Raw genomic sequence first — 21,417 nt, 5'->3', positions numbered from 1 at the left:
GGCCCAGTCTCAACTATAAGGCTACTCAGTGGACCCTGGGGAGGAAAACCACTGGCTTCCTTCTTGCAGGACAGCACTCTGCAGCACTCTTGCTGACACCCAGCTACTGCTCCAGAGCCTCTCACCCTCAGCACCCCTCCTACACAACAAACACAATTCAGTCCCACACGATTTATTGGAGGGATGAACCTGCTGGCAGGCTCTGGTGGTGCTCACAGCTTGTGAGGGTGCTGCTGTGCCCTTCTTGATGCCCACAATCCACAGGCTTGAGTTGTGATGCACTCTGACCATCCCCAGCTCACTACAGACATAGGGGCCCTCCTGAGTGCTGGCAGAGCAGGGCTGTGCAGTGTGTGATCTCTCAGAACAGAGAACACCAAAGTGCAGCCGTGGAAGAGAGGCAAGTGTCCAGCATCCCAGGCCCGTTGGCCAAAGCTGCTTCTGTGCTGGCTCTCAGTGCTGCGGCAGGTGGCGGATGCATGAGCTGTGGGCCCAGGGCCAATGCTCACTCCCCATTCTGGTTGGGTTGGATGAGGCCGTATTCCACTGCCTTCCCCAGGCAGGCTGCAGCGGCCCTGGTGACTGGGCTCTCTTCACCCTTGGCCAACACTGACAGAATCTCCAGCACCTCACTCTCCATCAGGGTGCTGGCAATCTCCTTTGAGGCCTCCACCATGTTCAACACCACCACACTGCCTCGGTGTTGGAGCTCTTGGTTGGGGCTTAGAAGCAGGGCCTGCAAGATCTCCAGCCAGTGTGTGGTCTGTAGGAAATGGCAGGTGTGAAGACTAAGCAACAGGCTCAACCCTGGTAGAAAACACATCTATACCCCAGGACCTCCTCCACAGAACAGCAATACCACCATGCAGGGAGTTGCTAGTTCCCTCATCCTCCCCTACTAAGAACAGGCACTAACCACTTGTGGGATGCGGCTGCAGAGTGAGGGCCGCATGGAGGTGAGCATAGCCAGGCCACCAGCAGCAGCCCTCCGCAGTAGCTCATCGTCCTCTCCACTGTATAGCACCAGCAGCTTCAACCGGTCGTTGCCCTGGGCTTCAAAGAGATCCTGCACCTGTCACCAGATGGAGGAAAGGACCATGCCACCGGGGCACAAAGCCCAATAAAAGGACAAGGCCCTTCGCATCCCAGTCATGGGGACCACGTGGACCAACCCTCACCTCTTTGCTCATGGCCAAGTTACACATGCACTCTGTGGCTGCCCGGCGGATCATTTCATGCTCCTCGAACATGTAGCCCTCAATCATGGGCACAGCCTTCTCCTTCAGGATCTTCTGTCTGCAGGACAGAGTTGGAGGGTCTACATGAACAGAGCCCCATATCCGCAGCCTGCCACCCTATCCCCATGTAGCTGAGCCCTGAGCTGAGGTGTTCCCCTAGCAATGTCCAAGCACCTTCCCGTCCCAGTTATGAGGTGCAGTGCTCTCTAGCCTTCTGGCCTGGCTGGAAACAGCATAGGGGTGTTAGACATGCAGGAAATTGATGGGCGTTGGTTAATCCCAGCACGGGAGGCAGAGGTAGGCAGATCTCTGTGAGTTAGAGACCAGCCTGGTCTACAAAGAGCTAGTTCCAGGACAGCCTCCAAAGCCACAGAGAAACCCTGTCTCAGAAGAAAAAAAACAAAAAACAAACAAACAAACAAAAAACACAGGCTGGAAATCAGCAGAGCAGGGTAGTGGTGATGATGGCTATGCAGACATTAATCATTTGAGCACTGAACCTGACCAAGCTGCTTGAATTATTTCACCTAATACTCATTGTAACCCCATGATGTTTGAATTATCTTACTTGATGCTCACCTCACTCCATGGTGAAAGTGTAAGTGTGGTTACCATAACTATTCCACCAAAGGGGAAACTGGGCTGGGTGGTGAGTAATGTGTTCCAGGTCACAATTAGTAACAACAGCTAATACTGTTGACTGTGATTACTGCTCGGGCAGATACCTATGAACTAAGGGCTTTTGGGAGGGGAGCTTTTGAGATAGTTTATAGCCTGGCCTGGCCTTGAACTCACAGCAGTCTTCCTACCTTGGCATGAGCCACCATTCCCACTTGTGCTTGCTAATGCCTTTTATATGCATTTTCTCATGAACTCCACACTACTACTACATGAGTTGGATGCTTAACTAACTCAGAGAGAAGAAACTGAGACAGAATGACTTAAAGACTTGCTAGGGTCATACAGTGAGCCAGTGAGTGTCTGCAGCCTGGGGGGAGGAGGAGGAAGTGGAGGGCACAGTCAGGGCCCTAAAGCCTAGCTATTTAGGCTTCTACATCTGCTGGGTCTAGGGAGCCACATTTGAACCCAGGGAAATGTGACTTCAGAGCCTGTAGTGCTCTCATGCTGTGCCTCCTTGGTACCACCATTGGCATGACTCTTCATCTGTATGTTACAGATGAGTTATTGTGGGGCGCAAACAGTGACCAGGAACTATTTTCCAAACTGTAGAGTGCACAACTGGGGCTCACCCAAATCCCTATGCCAAGCTCCCATGGGATCTTACCTGAGCCTCTCACTGATCCCTGCCAGGTTCGTTAGGGCCATGAGAGCCTCAAAGTTCTGTAGTCCTGAGCAGTTGAGGTGCAACAGAGAGACAAGGGGCCGGACCACTTCGTAGATCTGTGATACACCCCACCTATCAGAGCGCTCACCAAAGTGGCCCCCACCCCACAGACCCACAGCAGGGAGCCCACCTGAGACAGTGGTGCTCTCTATGGCTGTCCCCTACCCCAGGACTCAGCAAAACTGTCACTTTCCCATTAATCATGAGGAGAAGCCCAGGCCAGAGGCCATCAGGGTATAATGAGGAAACATGGTGGGGAAAAAGGAGATACATACCCGCTCACCAGGAAAGGTCATCTCCGGGTTAGAGGTGATGGTAAGTTTGGCAAGAGCCTGGGCTGCCTTTGTCTGCCCAACATCAGTGCCTTCCAGGGCCAGCGGGAGCAGAGCCTGTCAGAACAGTCCCAGCCCTGTCAATGCCCAGCCTGAGCCTGGGAATACAAGGTCCAAGCCATCGACCCAGAATGCACCAGCCCCCTCATTCTCTCCTTGAGCCTGATGATATTCCTGGCTCACACACTTCCTTACTCTGAGGTCTCTCATTAAAACCACCCAAACACTTCCTCAACCACTTATTAAGTACTAAACATGGGTTGTGCTGGACCCTGGGGCCACAGAGGAAACAGGAGGCAAACTGGGGATCTTCATGGGCCCAAAGTACTGAGAGACTCTGAAGAGCCTGTCCACATCAGCATCACCTCTGGCAGAAGTTCTTGCTGGTCACTAATAGTGGCCCCCAAGGCTAGCAGCCACTGAGTCATGTTTTATAGGTAGATGGCTCAGGAGCAGGAAGGAGTCAGAAACCAGCTTACCTTACCCCCTCCCTGGGCAACCACGGTACCTCGATCCTCCACCTCTTCCACCAAAGCCAGGAAGACCCTGCAGGGAGAAGGCATGGTGGGTGGGTGGGGTCCAAGGCTCTGGCAGGCAGGCAGGCATTCCATTCTTTAGCTAAGTGAAGTAAGGCAGCCAAGCGCTCTATGACTCCCACAGCACAGGCCCCACTCCTACAGGTATGCTGCAGGCTGACACAGGAGTTAGCAGAGGCAGGGTGGCTTACCTGGAGAGTAGCTCCCTACAGGAGTTTGTCAGCACGGGACTCTCTGTTTTCACCATACACGTCATGGCTGACACCACCCCTGCTGTCAGTAGCTTCTTCACACGAGCCCGCACAAAGCTTGGTTTGTCCTGAGGAAGGAGGCAGTTTAGGAAGGGCCTGAGCTGACTGGATAGGGAAATGTGGACTCTCCTCACAGCAAAGACTGGTGAACACCGAGATAAAGAGCCAAGACAGAGGTTGGAATAGCCAGCTCAAAAGAAAGCTTTCTACAGAGGATTAATCCCACGGCTCAAGTGCTGCCAATAACAGGTACCCCTAGGCCCTCCTGGTGTCACCGTACCTTAGGATGCTGCTCAGGAACATGCTGCTTGGCATACTTGGCGAGCTCTACCATCTTGGGGTCAGGCTCTTCATAGTCGTAGCTGTTGGTGCAGTTGACCAGTGCCGAGGCTACTGCGAAGAGCACTGACCTCTCTTCGGACTGACCAGGATAGAAGGGCATTCAGCAGGGCAGCATGGCCAAGTGTAGCTGAGCAGAGCCTCCCTCCCACACCCACAACCCCGCCTGGAACCAAGGGTGACACTGGGAACCTGCCCCAACCCCAGACTCAGAGCTCACAATCCTTCCAGGGCAACTGTGCTTCCAGACACTGCAGGCACCAAGGTCACACAAAGCAGCTAACTAGCTCTGCGTCCCCAGCATCACAAGGGACACTAGTGAGACCTGCCGAAGCCCAGTAAGCTCTCATCCTAGACCCTGCTCCTAGGCTAACAGCAGGAACCCGCAGAGCTACCCTGCTGAGCTGGAACAGGGCCTTCAGAGCAGCCTCATCCTCCACAAATTCTTCCTTTACGTCTGCATCAAAGGTGAGGTAAGCCAAGCCTTCCACTGCCCAGCGCCGAGTGCTTGCATCAATCTGGTCATTGCATAGCCACCTAGGGACATGTATGACAGTGGAGACCATCAAAGCAGGAGCCAGACATGGTGATACATGCTTGTAATCTCAGCACACAGGAGGCAGAGACAGGAGGGTCACAAGTTCTAAGACAGCTTGGGCTTAGTGAGACCCTATCTGGAAAAAAAAAAAAAAAAATCCAGCAACAGCAAACAGAAGTGGAATCGGGAAGGAGTAACCTGGACAAAGAGGAGAGCCAGGGGCTTGGGCCACCCTGTGTGTGACACAGGAACTTACAAGCTGGAATCTAGGAGTGTTTGCCTAGGAGAAAGAAGCCCTCACCTGGGAATGACAGCAGGAAACAAAGAAGCTCCACCTTCCACCCATGTCCCCTTAAAAGTTGTGTGTGTTTGGGGGGGGGGGGGAGGCCAGAGGAGGATGTCAAGTGTCCTGCTCTGTCATTCTCTATCTTACTCCCTTGGAACAGGGTCTCTCACTGAAGGAAACTGCAGTGATCCTTCCATCTCTGCCCCACAGCAAAGGAGCTGCAGGGGCTCGGATGGCCACACCCAGCTTCTTAATATGGTGTCTGAGGCCCTCATGCCTGTACTCACTGAGCATCTCTCTAACGGCACTCTCTCTTAAGATCTGTCCCATAAATGGAGAAATACTCACTTTCGGCACTGCTTGGCCAGTTTGAGAGTAGAGCCTTCAGCAAACTGCTTCATGCTAAAGTCAGTCCCTCCAGCTGATCCAAGCTTACAGAGTCCCTGGAGGAAGAGGACAAGACCAGTTGTTTGGTGCCTAGGATGGAGACAACAGCCTGGTTCTTCCCTGGCTTAGGATCCCCTCTGGGCCCTCTGTCATGGCTCTGGAGGACCACAAACATTAACTAATCAACAAGCTCTCCACAGGCAGCACTTGGAGGGTTAGTAACAATCATCTACTGAGGTGGCCACGGGACACAGTGCCTGGTGGAAGCTGACACGTTGGCTACCTTTCTACACTCATTCCAATTCTATACTGAGAACTGTTCTGTCCTTCTGTCCCTTTCATTATATATATGAATATATATAATGAACTTTAGCCATGGCCCAAGTTCTTACAAGACAGAGAAACCCAGGACGAACTACCTGTGCTAGTTGGTTTGAGTCATCTGGGAAGAAGGAACCTCAGCTGAGGAACTGCCTCCATCAGGTTAGTCAGTAGAAAGGCCAGGCAGCTGGAGCGGTGCCAGCTCTGGGCAGGTGGTTCTGAGGCGTATAAGAAAGCAAGCTGAGCGAGCCATGAGGAACACGCCCAGAAACAGCGTTCCTTCACAGTTCCTGCTTCAGGTCCTGCCTTGAGTTCCTGCCCTGACCTCCCTTTCTGATCTAAGCTGTAACAAGAAATAAAAGCCTTTCTTCTCCAATTGTTTTTGGTTGTGGTGTTTATCACAACATAGAAAGTAAACTAGGTCAGTGCCCAAGGAGAACCAGCCACAACAATGCTGGCTACAGCAGCTCATGGATGCCTAGAGAGGCCCCAAACGTGCAGTTTCTGTTTTTCCATAGGCCTTTCTAACCAACAAGGGAGGCGCCCTGCATCCCTAGACATCCTCTGTACCTGGATCATCTCCCCACTTGAATGTAAGTCCTTCAGTGGCAACAGCCAGACCCACTCCTGCAGCCCCAGGAGGTGCTACAGCAGCTGATGAGCACCCTTGCCTGACTGGTCACCCAGGCCTCCCATCTCACCACTAGCGCTCTGATGCGGATGCTGTCCCTCTCGCTGCACTTGTATAGGTCCTTGAGCAGGGAGACACCATTGGCAGTGATGAACGAGGCCCGCTTGGCTTTGCCGGCTGCATGGATCAGCGCCTCCACTGCCACCAGCTGTTCTTCCTCCTGCTCAGAGGCACACAGAGCGATCACACTCTCCATGACACCACTCAGCTCCAAGGCCCGGTTGCCTGCATCACATGGGCCCTGCAGAAGGCAGGACACTGTCTGGATGGCTCGCAGCTTCCCGGCCAGCCCTTGGCCCTCAAACCAGCTCCTGAGGGGCACAGAGTGACAGCTGTCATTGCCTAAGCACACATAAGGGGCCTTTTCTTCCCAGCTCCCCTATCTAGACTGGGTGGGCACTTGGCACTACTTGGCCAGAAACAGCAAGAAAAACTATCAAGGGGAAGACTGGCCATTTCACAACAACAATCACCAATTTCAATTGACCACCCTTAAGTTGGGGGCATCCCACCAAACATAGGTTATTCTACACATATTGTCCTGCCCCATTCCTTTCTTGTACTGCTTAAGATCTGAGGTCACCTACTAAAAGTTAGTATTGTCACTTCCCCTCTGCTGTCAGCTCCTCAAGGGTGGACTGTCATATTTAGTTCATGGGTTGGAAAAGAAATCCATTAAGTGCTCAACTCATTTGTTATGTGTGACATATTTGCTGCAGTATTGAAAAATTTAGGGTGCAATCACTTTGGAATAAGATGGAGGTTTTGGGCCAGGCACAGTGACATACAGCTAACCACATGCTCTGGCTCCTCTGGAGCCCAGGAGTTCTAGGCCAGCTTAGGCTACACAGTAAGATTCCCATCTCAAAACAATAGGGTGTTGCTAGGCGTGGTGCTGCACAACTTTAATCCCAGAACTCCAGAGGCAGAAGCAGGTAGATCTCTGTGAGTTTGAGACCAGCCTGCAAGTTCTGGGACAGTGAGGGCTACAGAGAGAAATCCTGTCTTGAAAAACAAACAAAAAACCAAACCCAAACAAAAAAACAATAGGGTGTGGTTGTTTGAATGAGAATGGCCCCCATAAATTCGTATATTTGAATGTTTGGTCCGCAGCCTAGTGGAACTGTTTGGGAAGGATTAGGAGGTGTGGCCTTGTTGGAGAAGGTGTCACTGGAGGTAAGCTTCTACCCCCCCACTCTCCATTACTGCTTCAGTACCATGCCTAGCTGCTGGTTGCATTGCTCCCTGCCATGATGGATATGAAATCTACTCACCCTCTGAAATTCTAAGTCCTCATTAAACTCTAAGAGTTGCCTTGGTCATGGTGTCTCTTCGACACAATAGAAAAGCAACTAAAAGATTTCCCTCAAGGTTGCCCTCCATGCTGAAGGACAGTCGCTTTTTTGCTGGCATCCTGGCAGTGGAGAGAGGCAGACAGCCTCACCTGATGTAGTTCTCACAGAGCCGGTGGAAATTTTCCCTCTCGGCATCACACTTCAGGTCATCGAACAGCTTGCTGAGGAGGATGGAGGCACTCATGCGGCTGTTGGCTGTCACTGTGAGCTCCCCAGCTGCATTCTGCAGGGAGCCTCCCACCTCCAGAATCTTTTTCAGACCTGGAAAGATACCCACCCCATTTAGACAGTGGAGCACTGCTACCAAGCCCTAAAGGTAGAGACAGTCTTGAAGATGCAGAGAAAAGCAAGGCCACCTCTGTCAGCCAGGAAGGTCACAGAGTTCAAACAGTGGCATGGCAGTGGTAAAGCAATGGGGAAAACAGAAGCAGGCAGGGTCCCTGCAGAGGACGGTACAGGCAGGGCTTTTGCAAGCCCCTCTTATTTATCTTTTTGGAAAATGAGAAGTGTAAATTGCCACATTATGATTTGATTGTCTTTTTCTCCAAGAGTAGTAGTAGTAATACATCATCACTAAGAAAAACTTCAAACAGGCCAATGAGATGGCTCAGCAGGTAAAGGTGCTTGCCACCAACTCTGATGACCCGAGTTAGATCCCAAGGACCCACAGGGCAGAAGGCAAAAACCAACCTCTGCATGTTATCCTGACTTCCACCAGTGTTATGGTGTTTGAACACACACACATGGGGAGGAGGGGGAGATTTAATAAATAAAAATGTCTTAAAAGTTTAAAATAGCCGGGCATTGGTGGCGCATGCCTTTAATCCCAGCACTCTGGAGGCAGAGGCAGGCAGATCTCTGTGAGTTCCAGGCCAGCCTGGTCTCCAGAGTGTGTGCCAGGATAGGCTTCAAAGCTACACAGAGAAACCCTGTCTCGAAAAAACCAAAAAAAAAAAAAAAAAAAAAAAAAAATTAAAATAAATAATGTGATTTAAAAAAAAAAAAAACTTCAACTAGAGAAAGAGGACACTGCCTTTCAATTGGCCTTCTTCAGGACTGTCCAATGTGCATGCATTTGTACAGACACCCATCACACACACACCCAGCTGGAGGGTCTTTGTGCTCCCTACAGAGATTATAAGGGCCATAGGAGGGCAAGCAGTTCAGGACAAGCGTAACGCCATATACAATGGCAACTTTTCTCATCACTCCCACAGAAAGGCAGGCCTCAGCCACCCAAGCAAGTTTCTCTACACTTTATCACCTACCTTGATCAATGACCCAGAGTGTGAGGCTGTTGTTGGGGTCCTTTGGAGATTTCCGGGGTACCATTTTAATTAGGAGGGTCAGGGCATTGTCACGGCCCTGGCCAGAGACTCCTGCCTCAGTCAGTAGCTCCAAGAGGTTACTAATGAGGACCTTCAGCTCCCGGGCAGGATCTGGCAACAATACACACTACTGATCGATGTGTAAGGCTATGACATTATGGGTTCAGTCCTCCGCACATCAGACAAAGCAGCACAAGGGAAATGTTATATTAGTGAACTCTACAGTGACACAGCCCTGTGTGACAGTTGAACTCCTCAACAGCCAGAGCGGCACAGGCAAAGGAGGCTTCCCTCCTGGGTTCTGAGCTGAGCCTAGCTTTTTCCTCAAGCACTTGGCTATTAGAATCTAAGGCATGAGAGCTCGATTCCACAGTGAGACTTTGTCTCAGCAAAACAAAAGAATCTAGGGTAAAATATCACCACTAAGCCCCATTCCATCCATCCCTCCACAACAGTACCATCCAAGGGACCAGACCTGCTTCCACTCACCCACAATAATGGCACCTTCTTTGCCTCTGAAGCCTTTCTTGACGCCTTCCTTGAGGGCATCAAACATAACCTGCAGCAGGTGGCAGGCTGCCAGTGATACGGCCTGGTTCTCCACACCCAGGATGGAGACTACTCTCCGAGTTCCCAGGACACTCAGGGTTGCCACTGTCTAGGTTGGGAAAGAATTGGACAGAGGCTTGGTTGGTAAAGGGCAGCCATGGTGATTCCTAACAGTGAGTTAGTGAGTGTGGCCAGAAAGTGAGCAAACACCTGGGTGGATGGGGCAGCTCCAAGTGAAAAGGGAAGTAAGTCTAATAGTATGACCTGTGTCATGCTGTGCTTCCTGTTAGAAAGGGTCTAAAGAAGGCACCCCATTTGGTAGTGGTGGCATACACCTGCAGTCCTAGACAGAGACAGAATAGCAGCCAGCTCCGGGACAGCCAAGACTATGTCTTGGCTATGCCTGACAATGAGGAGGAGGAGGAGATATTGCAGAGTCCTCATCCACCTCTGCTCTCTATAGTTGGAGCGAAGACAAACCCCAGGAGCAGCTATTTGGTCTCATGTCTCCTCCAGGAGAAAACACACCTGGACAAAGCATCCTGTTAGATGCAAGCACCTTCCCAAACCCAGCAGTAGGGTCTGTGCACACCTCAGGGTGTGAATACACATGGGGCAGACCTGCAAGGCCTCTCCATCTTTCTTCTAAGCTAGAGAACCTAGGAGGCCTGATGGGCTTATCCCAGCTCACACAGACCTGGGGCACAGGATACACATGGTTTTACTATTCTAAATATAGCCCAGGCTTGGCCTCAAGAGATTTCACTGACTACTTCACAATCTACCCTTCTTGGAACTGGAGATTCCTCTAAAAGCAATCAAGGAGTCCAGCAATGCAGCACGTGCTGAAATCCCAGAGGGACCGTGAGTTCAAGGCAGCCCAGACTACATAAGAAGACCCTGACTCCCAATGTACACATAACTGATCAACCAGAGACCAAGTCCCTATTTGCTGGGTCCAGCGAGCACAAGCAAGAGCAGGGGCATGGACTTTTCAGGCCCAGGAGTAGGGCCATTCTTGTGGCACTGTCCATGCTGCTAACCAGGTCACTATCTCTAAGGCAGATATGCTGTTGGTGACATCACGGGTCTCTCCTCTCCAGAGGAAAGGAATCCAACCTTTGGAATGGACAAAACCTCTTTCTGAGCAGCCCTGAGTGGGCAGTGACCAGGTCTCTGTGAACTGGCTTCAGGACAGTAATGATCAAGGTATAGGAGGCTACGTTTGTCCTTTTCGGTCCTACTCCATCCTAATTTGTGTGTATCCTTTCTGTCCTTTTAATTGTTGCCCATAGTTGAGTAGCTCCTATCTGTGCTTTCAGCTCTTTTGGGAAAAAGATGGGGGAGTGAAAGAGTAGATGGGTAGATAAAATTAATAGACAAATGGACAGAGAAACAGACTAAGGCAATAACTAGACCTCTCCACACTACCTACCCGAGACTGGTGCTCAGAGCAAATGCCGACCAGTGTGCGCAGGGCTGCCAGCATCAGGTCAGTCTCTCCTGTGTCCAACAGGCGTTGCAGGAGCTGAACCCCATTGCTCCGGAAGATCTTCTCGGCTCCTGCATCCTCTCGGGCCAGTACCACAAGGTTCTGAGAAGCCTACGCCAGAGGAAGTACATACTAATGTTGACACTACAGACATCCAAAAGCAGGGCAGGCAGCGAGGCCCTGAGCTCTGGGCCTCACTGCTTCTTCTTAGCCAGCCATAAATTTCACCCTTTGGAACTTCGGCTTCCTTCTCTTCAAGTAGAAAGGAGAGCTTGGTCTTGTGGGTGATGGTTAGAGTGGGGTCCCTAGCAGGGCTTCAAGAGCAAGGGCAGCACCTCAGTCACACTGTATGCCAGCTCCTGGCTCTAGGGTGACCACCAAGGTGCTCTGTGAACACTAATTCCCTTTCCTTGCTTCACACCAAGGACTCAAGGCCAGCAGGACTTCTGAGGTCCATACTGGTGAGCAAAGGGGTATGTATGGAAGCCCTAGAGGCTCACTCCAGGACCTGTACCTTCTGCTTCTTCTCTGTGCCTTTCTCTTTGGGGTCCAACAGTATCTGAAACATCTGTTCTACTTTGGCATCTGTTGAGGACATGTACCGCACCTATGAAGAAGCACAGAATAAATCATCTTTCTTGGCCAGACATGTTATATTTCCTATGAGTTCTCCCTGGCTCTCCTCCCTGGGAGGTTCAGAGCTCAAGGCCAACAGCTAGAAACCATGGCAGGCAGGAAGAGACTTGCCAGAACATATTCTCCTAGACTTCCCGGGGCTGTTTTCCTCTCTGAACTTCTTCCTGCTTGGGCAATATGGCCTGGTGATGCTACAGTGAGTGCCTTCACAAGGGAAGGCATCTCGTTAGACATAAGGAAACCCATTCCCAGGAGTGGCAGCTATGCTAGAGCAGTGTGAAAACATAAGCTTGCTACTATGCGCTGAACTTGACAGTCACCATTTACAAGACACCAGGAAGGTTGTGAAGTAGCTGCTAACACTCCCTTTGATGCCTTGTATGCACATGAGTGTGTGTGTGTGTGTGTGTGTGTGTGTGTGTGTGTGTGTGTGTGTTAAGTCAAAGTATTTTTTGAAAGCTTCCTTAATCCCATTCTTTTCCTCCCATGTTACCATTTTGATAAATACCACACACAGAAACACACACACACACACACAATTTCTCTTCTTCCTTCCTTTCTTTCTTTCTCTTTTTCTTAAATGTAGACCAAGCTGGTCTTGAACTCACAAAGATCTGCCTACCTCTGCCTCCTGAGTGCTGGGATTGAAGGTGTGTGCCACTACACTTGGCCTTTGGAGTCCTTTTTTTTTTGTTTGTCTGTTTGTTTTTCAAGACAAAGTTTTTCTGTGCTATAGCTCTGGGTTTCTTGGAGCTCACTCTGTAGACCAGGCTGGCCTCAAACTTACAAGAGATCCACCTGCCTTTACCTCCCGAGTGCTTGGATTAAAGGTCTGCACCACCACCTCGCAACTTGGTGTACATTTTTAACAGTCTTTGTGTTTGTTTCTTTCAAGACAGGATTTCTCTGTGTGGGCTTGGCTATCTAGAACTTGCTCTGTAGACCAGGCTAGCCTCAGGCTCCCAGTTTAACAGGCTTTTGATGCACAACTTCAACCATATTTTTCATTGTACCCAGTGTGCCCAGACATGATATACTGCAGTGGTACATCAGTGGTAACAGAACTGTCCTGTGTATATTACTGCTTATTTTACTCTTCCATCCACTTCTCAAAAATGACAGCACTGACCTAGTCTGTTTAGTTTTTCTCTCTTTGCTGGGCATTTAGGCAGGTTCCAAGTTTCTCTTACTATAAACAAGACTAAAATAAAAGTCAGACACCTGAAATCCCAGCACTTGGGAAGTGTAGACAGGAAGTCATCAAAGCCATCTTCAGCTACATAGCAACCAGGACCAGCCTAGGTTCTATGAGACCCTGTCTAAATAAATAAATAAATAACATATTTTTGGAAGCAGGAGAACCAGTGGTTCAAGGGCAGCTTCAGGTATGTAGTAACACTAAGGTCAACATGGGCTAACTAAATTACAAGATGTTCATTTCCGACACCGACATGCTGAAGTACTGCTGTAAGAGTCCACACACACACACACACACACACACACACACACACACACACACACACACAGCCACACCACTTTCCTACCGGCACCAAACAACCATGCTTTTTTTTATGATTTCCTCCAACAGGCAGAGCATTATTAATGCCAGTTTGCTACGAGTACTCCTCTCTGGAGCACTGTGTCTACACCCCTGAACCAGACCCAGGCAATCCCCAACCTCTCTTCATCTTTCACATACCTTCTCCTGGATCTGGCCCCCAATGTTCCTCAGGGACTCCTGGAAAACTTTGTTCTTGGGCTCTAGGCTCACACATCTCTTCAGGTCAAGGACAGCCTGGTCCAGGCGGCCCAGCTTCTCTAGGGCTTGGCTTCGGCGATAAAGGGCCTTGACATCCCCACCGTCCTTTTCAATGGCTGGGCACAAACAGGAGCTCTGTCAGCACCCATGAGGCCACCATCTCCAGGCAAGAGCAGTAGGGAAAGATCTTGAGGGCCAGAGGAAGGTGGGGGTACGAATGTGGAGCTCGGTGCTTCAGCCTCAGAAAAGGTGAGGGCAGCTGCAGAAAAGCAAAGGCCGGAGAAGTGGGAAAGCAAGTAGAAAGACCCGTGTCGGGACCAGAGGAGGAGGAGGAGGAGGAGGAAGGGATGGCTCGGTGGCCCCGGAGTCCTTGCCCGCCACAGAAGACCCACAACTCCGTAAGAGGGCCCACACCCCCCTACCTTTAGACGCTTCTGATTCCGCTTTATTGTAATCTTCCTGTAAGAGAAAAATCAGCAGCCTGAGAGGAATGAATCAAGTAGCAATGGGCACCCTTCCTCAGCTGACACCCCCACTACCAATGCCCAAACACACCCGACAACTGTGGGTGGCTAGGAAATGCCCAGCGGGTGCGCATACAGCAGCAGCTATGGGCAACCCCGGGCCCAGGCTGAACAAGGTTGGAGTAACCCGACCCCTCCCTCACCAGCTTGAGGTGGCAAGCAGCCCGGTTTCGGTGCAGAATGGCCTGGTCCTGGGGCGTCGCGCCGAGACTCAGGGCCTGGGTGTAGGCGGTCAGGGCACCCTCGTAATCTCCGCATTTGAACAGCTCGTTCCCCTCCTTCCGCAGCTGCTCAGCTGAGCTGGCCTACGGAGAGAAAGGCGGTGGGCAGAGCAGCTCGGCTGAGAGAGAAGCCCGGTCCGGGGAGCGTCCCAAGGAGGGCTAGAATAAGGTGACGGCGATCAGCTGCGAAGGGGAGATGTCACAGGAGGACCAGTATGCACCCCGGGGACCGAAAGTCGGGGCTCAGGGGTCCCCTGGACCACTCACAGTCATCGCGAAGCCGAACTGCAGAGCCGGCGCAGGCGCACTCTCTGGAGCAAAGGTGGCCCTGGGATCCAGAAGATGCCTGGGGCTGCTCCGCCCCAGCAATGCGTCAGGGTTACGCCAAAGAAGGAGAGGCCAAGAAGAGGTTGCGTCGGTGCAAGGGCGGGGGCTCAGCTGCATTGCGCAGACGCAGACGCAGGCTCAGCGACGCATCAGGAGCTTCTAGTCTGTTCCCACTGGGACCAGTAGGGGGCGCGCCGCAGAGGCCCGAAAGGGAAGGCGGCGGCTGCTGGAGTTTAGGCTTTCTTTCCTTCCCCGGCCACGGCAGAAGTGCACGAAATCTGCTGTCATCAGTGCCAACAGAAGTAGACTGTAGAGGCCCAGTGCTAGGAGCGGGCCTGGGCCCCTGTAGGAGAGAGGAGAGAATGAAGATCGTACACGGGCTGCGACAAGCCAGGGGTTACGGAACCCAGAGAGTCGGAGAAAGCACAGGATACAGACTGCATACACATTGCATACAAATTTGGGAGCTCGCAAGTACCTTGAAGACGAACGCAGCTGGATTCAGAATTAAACTCCCTACCATAATGTGTGTAACCCATGGACTTCGAGATCCTCTCTATTGACACCGTACAAACCCCTTAAGTCCCATAAAATATACAGCAGGTTTGGTTACTTTTCACTCCTTCATGGAGGTGTTTGTAATCGTGATTTACGTGACCTCCTCTGTACTATTCTGGAAGCTACCAGCCTCCCACTGCAGAATTTAAGGACAGAGCCCAAGACACTGGAGCACTCTGTCAGTGCCCTGTGGATCTGGGATCACAGCTCTCACCTGAGGATGGGTGGGGGCTGGAGAGAAGACAAGTTTACTTGGTACAGGGCCTCAAATTCATCCCGGGTACAGCAGGAGCCCCCGGCAGCCTGCAGGTGGCAACAGTAGGCTTCTTCAGGAGTATCAGAGAGGCGAGGACAGAAGAAACCAGGGTAGTGGCGGCCTTCAGTGTCTCGTGTGGTCTGGCACAAATGGGGGTGGTGAGCCAGTGCTGCAGAGAAACAAGAAGTCTCTAGAGAAGTGAGGTTACCACACCCCCTTCACCCTGTTCAAAGTGCAAAATGGGGTCCAAGCCCCTACCAGAAGAGGGGTGGAGGCTCCCTTCACCCCTCACCAACAGCTTTCCCAGCTCAAATCGCCCTCAGAGGATAGGGGAAGTGTTATACCTGAGAGGTCGGTGGGGTGGGCAAGGTTTGTCCAACTGAAAATCAGCAGCCCTACAGACAGGCCTGTCAGTAGAGGCCCTGGACTCCTTCTCTGGAGGCCCATGAGAAGTCACCTCCGCCTTAGTGGTAGTTTTAGGAATCCAGGATTTGTCCTAAGCCATGACTACGAAGCACAATAAGGAACCTGAAATCAAAGTCCCAAGCCCCACAGGGGTGGTAACTCCTCCATCACAGGCTTCTGGAGCGAGATGAGAGCGACTGGATTCCCATCGTCTGCTGGGAATGTGGGGCCTCTGGCTCCAGCTGCCTACGATTTCCTAAGCAGTAGAGAGGAACAGCTCAGAGCACTGGGAATGCCAGGCGAGAGAGAAGTTGAGTCCTGAAAAAATGAACAGGTAAAGACAAATATGTTTCTGTCTACACATTGTCCTACTTCTAGGCTGCTGCTGACACCTCGGGAATTCTGACCATCCTGTGTTAGGCCCCAGAGACCTCTGATCAGCCTGCAGAGTGGCCCTCCATAACTGCTGCAACATGGCAACCACCAAGCCTATCTGAGAATGCTATCATTAAACTTCATCCTGAGCTTCATCTCCCCAGCTGCCAGCCCAAACACAAAAGCTACCTGCCGGGTTGGAATACACTTTGTGGCTGGCTACCTCCATTTCTCAGAGAGTCCTTTGGGGGAAATTCCCAGGTCTCGCTTACCCTTCATACTTTAGAGATGCCAACACTAAGACAGAGAATTTCTCCAGAAGATCCGAAGCTCACTGGCCAGTAAATAATAAAGGGTTGTTCCAGTGCCTACCCAAGCTAGACAACATTAGGCTCCTGAAGCAGCAGGGGCAAGACTCATCATCTCCTCAGAGGCCCACAGCAGAGGTCTGGGGACTGAAACAGGCTCCCTTATGTACAAGAGATTAATGCAAACAGTTTCTGTAGAAACAGTACTGCCTCCCAGGAGCATAATCTGAAGCAACTAAATTCTCGTTTAGGATCCAGTTCTCCAGAAGGTCAAGCCATAATGTCTCGTAGGGTCCCTAGGGCCCAAATGCCCATAGTAACAGGACAGTCCCTGTGGGGAGAACTACGTTTGGAGCACTTTGAAAAGGTTCTAGGCATAGAAAGGTTGTAGACAGCCTTTTTCTCCTGGGAGAAGTTGTCTCTGCCTCCCAGGCTAGATGAGCTGGACTTTCTCTATGGTCCCATGGCTACCTATGTCTTCCAGCTCTGAACTCCTTGAGGCCATCACCTTTGTTCTCGTTTGTCTTCCTTCTTCCACTGACTGTTAGTTCTCAGAGAGCCAGGATACTATGTTCTTGAGCCTGGAGCAGAGTACACCACACCAACCGTGATTATTAAAGGCAATTTTTCCCCTCCTTCCTTTCTTCCTCCTTCCCTCCCTCCCTCTCTCTTTCTCTTTGAGACAGGTTTTCCTTGCATAACCCTGCTGGCCTCGAACTCAGAGATCCGCCTTCTTCTGCCTCCTGAGTGCTGCGATTAAAGGCAGTATCACAACCGCCCGGCTGAAGGCTATTTTTTTTTTTTTTCTGTGCCCAGGATCTCAGTCTCTGAAAAATCTCCATCGAGATTGGGGTAATGGCTCAGTGGGTAAAGTGCTTGCTGCACAAGAATAAGAACTTGCCTTCAGACTAAGGCAACAGCCAGGTAAAACGCTTGGGGTGGCCACCTACACAAGTTGTGCTTGGGAGGCGGGGAGAGGAGAATCCGTGGAAACTAATTAGCTAGCTAGTCTCATTAAATACCTGAGCTGCTACAGGTTCAAGGAGAGACCTTGTCTTCAAAACTTGGGTGGAGACCTATGGCCTCCGCGCGCGCGCAAAACACGCGAAGTGTGTGTGTGTGGTGGGGAGAAGAAAAGAATTACAGCTTGTCAGAATTAACTCCACTCTCCGAGCCTCCGGTGCGCCAGGGGGCGCTGTAAGATGACCTATTCAGACTCTGGGGCTTCAGTCCCCGGCGCCACCCGCGGGATGGGCTCCGAGGTAGCTCAGCTGCTGGAGGCTGCTGACTTCGCCGCTCAGAAGCACCGACAGCAGCGACGGAAAGATCCTGAAGGGACTCCCTACATCAACCACCCCATCGGTGGGCGCGCCGGTTGGGAAGCAGTTCTCGCGGCGCGTGGCGGGTGGGGACTGACTGGGACCGGAACACAAAGGGTGTACAGATTATTGAGCGTCTACTGAGTCCCAAGCTTTGTGTCAATCACTTTTCATGCGTTATGCCGTGCAAGCCCCACCTGGGGCAGTAGACGGGATTGCCCTCTTAGTACAGTCGGTATCCCAAGAGGGTAAGGGACTTTGCAAGGCCAGCTGGTGAGGGGGCTACATCTGGCTCTCCATTGTGGCTCCCTCTAGTCTGATTTCTGCTTTGCCCCTGTCAGGTGTGGCCCGGATCCTAACCCATGAGGCGGGAGTCACTGACGTTGTGGTGTTGCAGGTAACTTTACTCTTCTCTGCCAGGAGGCTGGTGTAGGGATTAAGAGTACTGTTGAACAATGGGTGCCCTTTGACTGGTAGGAGGCTAGTGTCACTGGGCTGAATGGGAGCCTATCCCTAGGCGGCCCTGCTCCACGACACAGTAGAAGACACAGACACTACCCTGGATGAGGTAGAGCTGCACTTTGGAGCACAGGTTCGGCGTTTGGTGGAGGAGGTAACAGATGACAAGACTCTGCCCAAACTGGAAAGAAAGCGGCAACAGGTAGAGCAGGCACCCCACAGCAGCCCAGGGGCCAAACTGGTGAAGCTGGCAGACAAACTATACAATTTGAGGGACCTGAATCGCTGCACCCCTCAAGGTATGCTCCGCTATTGGCTCTGAGGGGAGGGGAAGGGATGCCCAACTTCTAAAAACACATTTTGGTCAATTTCCTAGAAATAAGGGGTGGGTGGGGTTGGGGGTGGTCTTAATGCCTCAAACTAAACCTGGAACGACTCTTCTATCAAAAGTGGGAGAAGTTGGTGGTCATGGAGAAGTTGTCAGGTCATCCCGTCACAACTCATCTTACGGCCTTGTACCAAAAGCCCTGCAGGAAAACAGGCAAAAGCCAAAGCTGGCCTTGACATCCCATGAGCGGGTTTCTGTCCACTCTTGTGCAGGATGGTCAGAACAGCGAGTCCAGGAATACTTCGAGTGGGCAGCACAGGTGGTGAAGGGGCTTCAAGGAACGAACCAGCAACTGGAAGAGGCACTAAAGCAGCTGTTCGAGGAGCGAGGGCTGACTCTTTGAGCGGTGTTTGGTGACATGCATGGCTCCAGCAAGGCCCAGCAAAATGGGATTCTTACTGTTGCTTTCAGAGCCAACCCCATCTCTCACATTCCTTCACCCAACGCATACATTACAGGCTAAAAACGTCTGCATTTTCTTACTTAGCTGAGCCCCAAATATGGAAATCAGATATACCCATGTACTCACAGCCTTTCCTCAAGTCTTGGGTCTTTCTGTTCGCTATTTTACATGGTAGGACCTCTGGCCCCTCAGGGACTTCGGATTGTGTAAACTTTGGTTTGTAAGCCATGGAAAATAAAGTACTTAGGGTAAAGTTTAAATTGCTGTTCCTCCTTCCCTGGTTTCCTGAGTGAAGAATCCACACCCCAGATATTGGCTTCCAACTATGTGGCCCTTGCAACAGCTCCCATGGGTTGAGAGCATCAACCCTTGGAGCATGGCGTCCTTATCACTGAGCTGGATTGTTATGAAGTCAGGTGATGTAGGTCAGTGATCTGGAAAGTTCCCCTACCGCAGATATACTGGTAAGGAATGCCACCACTTACGGCTGGGAAGAACAGAAATCCCAGTAACGTGAAAAGGCCTGTAAGACCTCAGTTCCCCCGTACACAAACTCAGCGGGTGCTCAGTAATTTGTAGCCTATGCCTTGGCCCTTAAAGATAATTTCCTTGGTTGCTAAGCGGCAAGAGCTTCCGGGGTGCCCGGAAGTTGCCCTGACGTTGCCTCACCGGTGGAGGTGGGTGGGGTCTGGAGGAGGGCCGGTGGGAGCGGTCCACCAGCTCTTTTTTGCAAGGGAGGAGGGGGGAACGGAGATGCCCGTAAACTGCTGAGGATTTTTTGGTTATATTTTTGTGTTTGTGTGCTCGCGTGCGGACGTCCCCACTATGGGTGTGGCAATCAAACCACAATTTGGGCAAGTTGGGTTTCGCCCTCCTACGTGCGGGCGGGCTTGTGCCTTTACCCAGTGAGCTATCTCGCCTTCACCTGCCCCTTATTTTTTGAGGGGCGGGGGGCAGGCTCTCACGCAGCCCAGACTGATATACAAAAGTCGACAATCTTCCTGCCTCTGCTGGGGTTACACACTGCTCAACTCCTCGAAGTCTTAAATCTCATCAGCCATACAAGAATCTATAGTTTTTACACTGAAGCTAATGTTGAGCTCCCGGATCACAGGCGCACACCTTACGAGGCATTCCTCACCCTTCTGGTTCATTAATCTTTAAGCCCGTTGGCCTCCAGGGCTGGCCCTTCCGGCTTTATTTTTGCCTTTGGCGCAGTGTGCAGCAGCAGTCTTTTCATGCTTCTCCTTCAGTCGAGTTGCTCATGTGGGTGTGGGTATCTTTGGCTGTTCTGATCCCCACCTCCCCACCCCCAGTGTCTCTAACAGACAAGCCTGGGTGTTCTTTTTTGGTCTCTGAGTAATGTTCAGAGCAAACAGGAAGGAGGCAGATGGGGTCTTTAGGAGCACTGGGGGTTTCCGCCTTCCTTAGCGCCTTTGGGTGGGACAGAATTCATCCCCAGGGCACAGTGAGCTTCATTACTTTGGACTATACCTTCAAACTTTGACTTTTCCTTTGCAGAAGCAGTCCATCTTTTGAAACAACCCCGCCCCCCCGCCAGCTCAGTGAAGTTGACTAAAGAGTCAGGAGTGTTTCTTATGCTATCCTACAGAGCAAGATTGCACGCAGAAAGTGTTTGAAGACATTTGCCCCATGGCTGTTGGGGTTTCCTTGACCCAGGCTGGCAAGAAACACCTCTGCCTGAAGCAAGCTTTTCCCTAGCCCGGCAGATTCTTCCTTCCCAAGGTGAACTAATTTGCCTCCCTCTTTTTTTGTTTTCAAGACAGGGTTTCTCTTTCTCTGTGTAGCTTTGGTAGTTAGCTTTGGCTGTCTGGAACTCACTCTGTAAATGAGGCTGGCCTTGAACTCACAGATATTCATCTGCCTCTGCCTCCTGAGTGCTGGCAGTAAAGGTGTGCACCACAAGGCCTGGCCTCTTTCTTTTACAATGGCCATCATTCCCCTACACTATCGAGGATCCTGTATAATCAAACCACCTTCCACAGGTCCCACCTCTCAATAGTATTTCATTGAACGATAGATGGACACACATATTCAAACTATATCATGCAATGCTTAAAAAGAAACCCAAGTGTTTCTTCCTCCAAGGGACTTTCTTACCTGCCATTATCTCTAATCTTCAACTGTGTCACACTGTACATGTTACAAAGTCATCATCACCAGCCCACCTTGGGCTTCCTGTGTGCAGGCTATCCTAATCAACCAGGGAGTCCAAAGACAGGAGCTGTGATAGACCCAGTCTGGACTTTACTTACCACTGGGCCTAAACAGAACCACTGGATGATCTAGTCTCTCCTGTCATCTCTGTGTGAGACTTGACCTTTACACACATTTTTGTTAGGAAAGAACCAAAATTTTCATAGATCTCTAGTCGAACAGTAAGTCTCACCTTCACTACATTAATTTTTTTCCCTCTTTGTGTTTGTGTGTGGGAAGCTATGAGACAGGGTCTCAATGTTGCTGAAGCTGG

General features: G+C 51.2%; 3 protein-coding genes across 4 annotated transcripts; 1 reads left to right on the top strand and 2 right to left on the bottom strand.

Annotated features, from left to right (window-relative positions):
• Positions 1 to 156: 156 nt before the first annotated feature.
• Unc45a (unc-45 myosin chaperone A) lies at positions 157 to 14,600 on the bottom strand. The gene is made up of 20 exons (XM_027408243.2): positions 14,396 to 14,600; positions 14,051 to 14,212; positions 13,806 to 13,842; positions 13,324 to 13,499; positions 11,503 to 11,595; positions 10,932 to 11,099; positions 9,437 to 9,605; positions 8,888 to 9,058; positions 7,709 to 7,880; positions 6,275 to 6,575; positions 5,214 to 5,308; positions 4,437 to 4,578; positions 3,983 to 4,123; positions 3,643 to 3,770; positions 3,395 to 3,461; positions 2,859 to 2,972; positions 2,524 to 2,639; positions 1,179 to 1,296; positions 917 to 1,072; positions 157 to 763 (listed from the first exon to the last, which is right to left on the bottom strand). Exons 1-20 carry the CDS (start codon positions 14,570 to 14,572, stop codon positions 506 to 508), a joined length of 2,961 nt encoding a protein of 986 aa, XP_027264044.2. The 5' UTR covers positions 14,573 to 14,600; the 3' UTR covers positions 157 to 505.
• LOC103161063 (protein shisa-like-1a) lies at positions 14,580 to 17,564 on the bottom strand. Its single transcript, XM_035442436.1, has 4 exons — positions 17,380 to 17,564; positions 15,614 to 16,938; positions 15,228 to 15,438; positions 14,580 to 14,798 (listed from the first exon to the last, which is right to left on the bottom strand). Exons 2-4 carry the CDS (start codon positions 15,714 to 15,716, stop codon positions 14,615 to 14,617), a joined length of 498 nt encoding a protein of 165 aa, XP_035298327.1. The 5' UTR covers positions 15,717 to 16,938; positions 17,380 to 17,564; the 3' UTR covers positions 14,580 to 14,614.
• On the top strand, positions 17,561 to 19,186 carry Hddc3 (HD domain containing 3). 2 transcript variants are annotated; one of them, XM_027408251.2, is made up of 4 exons: positions 17,561 to 17,719; positions 18,018 to 18,073; positions 18,194 to 18,434; positions 18,736 to 19,186. In XM_027408251.2, the coding sequence occupies exons 1-4, from the start codon at positions 17,608 to 17,610 to the stop codon at positions 18,864 to 18,866; spliced, it is 540 nt and encodes a 179-aa protein (XP_027264052.2). In that variant the 5' UTR covers positions 17,561 to 17,607; the 3' UTR covers positions 18,867 to 19,186. The 2 variants fall into 2 exon arrangements, with proteins under 2 accessions (XP_027264052.2, XP_027264053.1); XM_027408252.2 differs by lacking the exon at positions 17,561 to 17,719 and adding an exon at positions 17,782 to 17,924.
• The last annotated feature ends 2,231 nt before the right edge of the window (positions 19,187 to 21,417 follow it).

Source organism: Cricetulus griseus, chromosome 3 (assembly GCF_003668045.3).
Source record: "Cricetulus griseus strain 17A/GY chromosome 3, alternate assembly CriGri-PICRH-1.0, whole genome shotgun sequence".
Classification (NCBI taxonomy): Eukaryota; Metazoa; Chordata; class Mammalia; order Rodentia; family Cricetidae; genus Cricetulus; species Cricetulus griseus.
This window is presented reverse-complemented; position numbering and strand designations above follow the sequence as displayed.

Excerpts from the sequence above, each read along its gene's own strand:
- Hddc3 (XM_027408251.2), top strand. The coding sequence starts at position 17,608 with ATGGGCTCCGAGGTAGCTCAGCTGCTGGAGGCTGCTGACTTCGCCGCT. Across the intron at positions 18,074-18,193 it reads CTGACGTTGTGGTGTTGCAG|GCGGCCCTGCTCCACGACAC; the intron begins GTAACTTTACTC and ends GCCTATCCCTAG. Across the intron at positions 18,435-18,735 it reads GAATCGCTGCACCCCTCAAG|GATGGTCAGAACAGCGAGTC; the intron begins GTATGCTCCGCT and ends ACTCTTGTGCAG.
- LOC103161063 (XM_035442436.1), bottom strand. The coding sequence starts at position 15,716 with ATGGGCCTCCAGAGAAGGAGTCCAGGGCCTCTACTGACAGGCCTGTCT. Across the intron at positions 15,439-15,613 it reads CCACCCCACCGACCTCTCAG|CACTGGCTCACCACCCCCAT; the intron begins GTATAACACTTC and ends GTTTCTCTGCAG. Across the intron at positions 14,799-15,227 it reads CAGCCCCCACCCATCCTCAG|GGGCCCAGGCCCGCTCCTAG; the intron begins GTGAGAGCTGTG and ends TCTCTCCTACAG.
- Unc45a (XM_027408243.2), bottom strand. The coding sequence starts at position 14,572 with ATGCAGCTGAGCCCCCGCCCTTGCACCGACGCAACCTCTTCTTGGCCT. Across the intron at positions 14,213-14,395 it reads AGTTCGGCTTCGCGATGACT|GCCAGCTCAGCTGAGCAGCT; the intron begins GTGAGTGGTCCA and ends TTCTCTCCGTAG. Across the intron at positions 7,881-8,887 it reads ACTCTGGGTCATTGATCAAG|GTCTGAAAAAGATTCTGGAG; the intron begins GTAGGTGATAAA and ends GTATCTTTCCAG.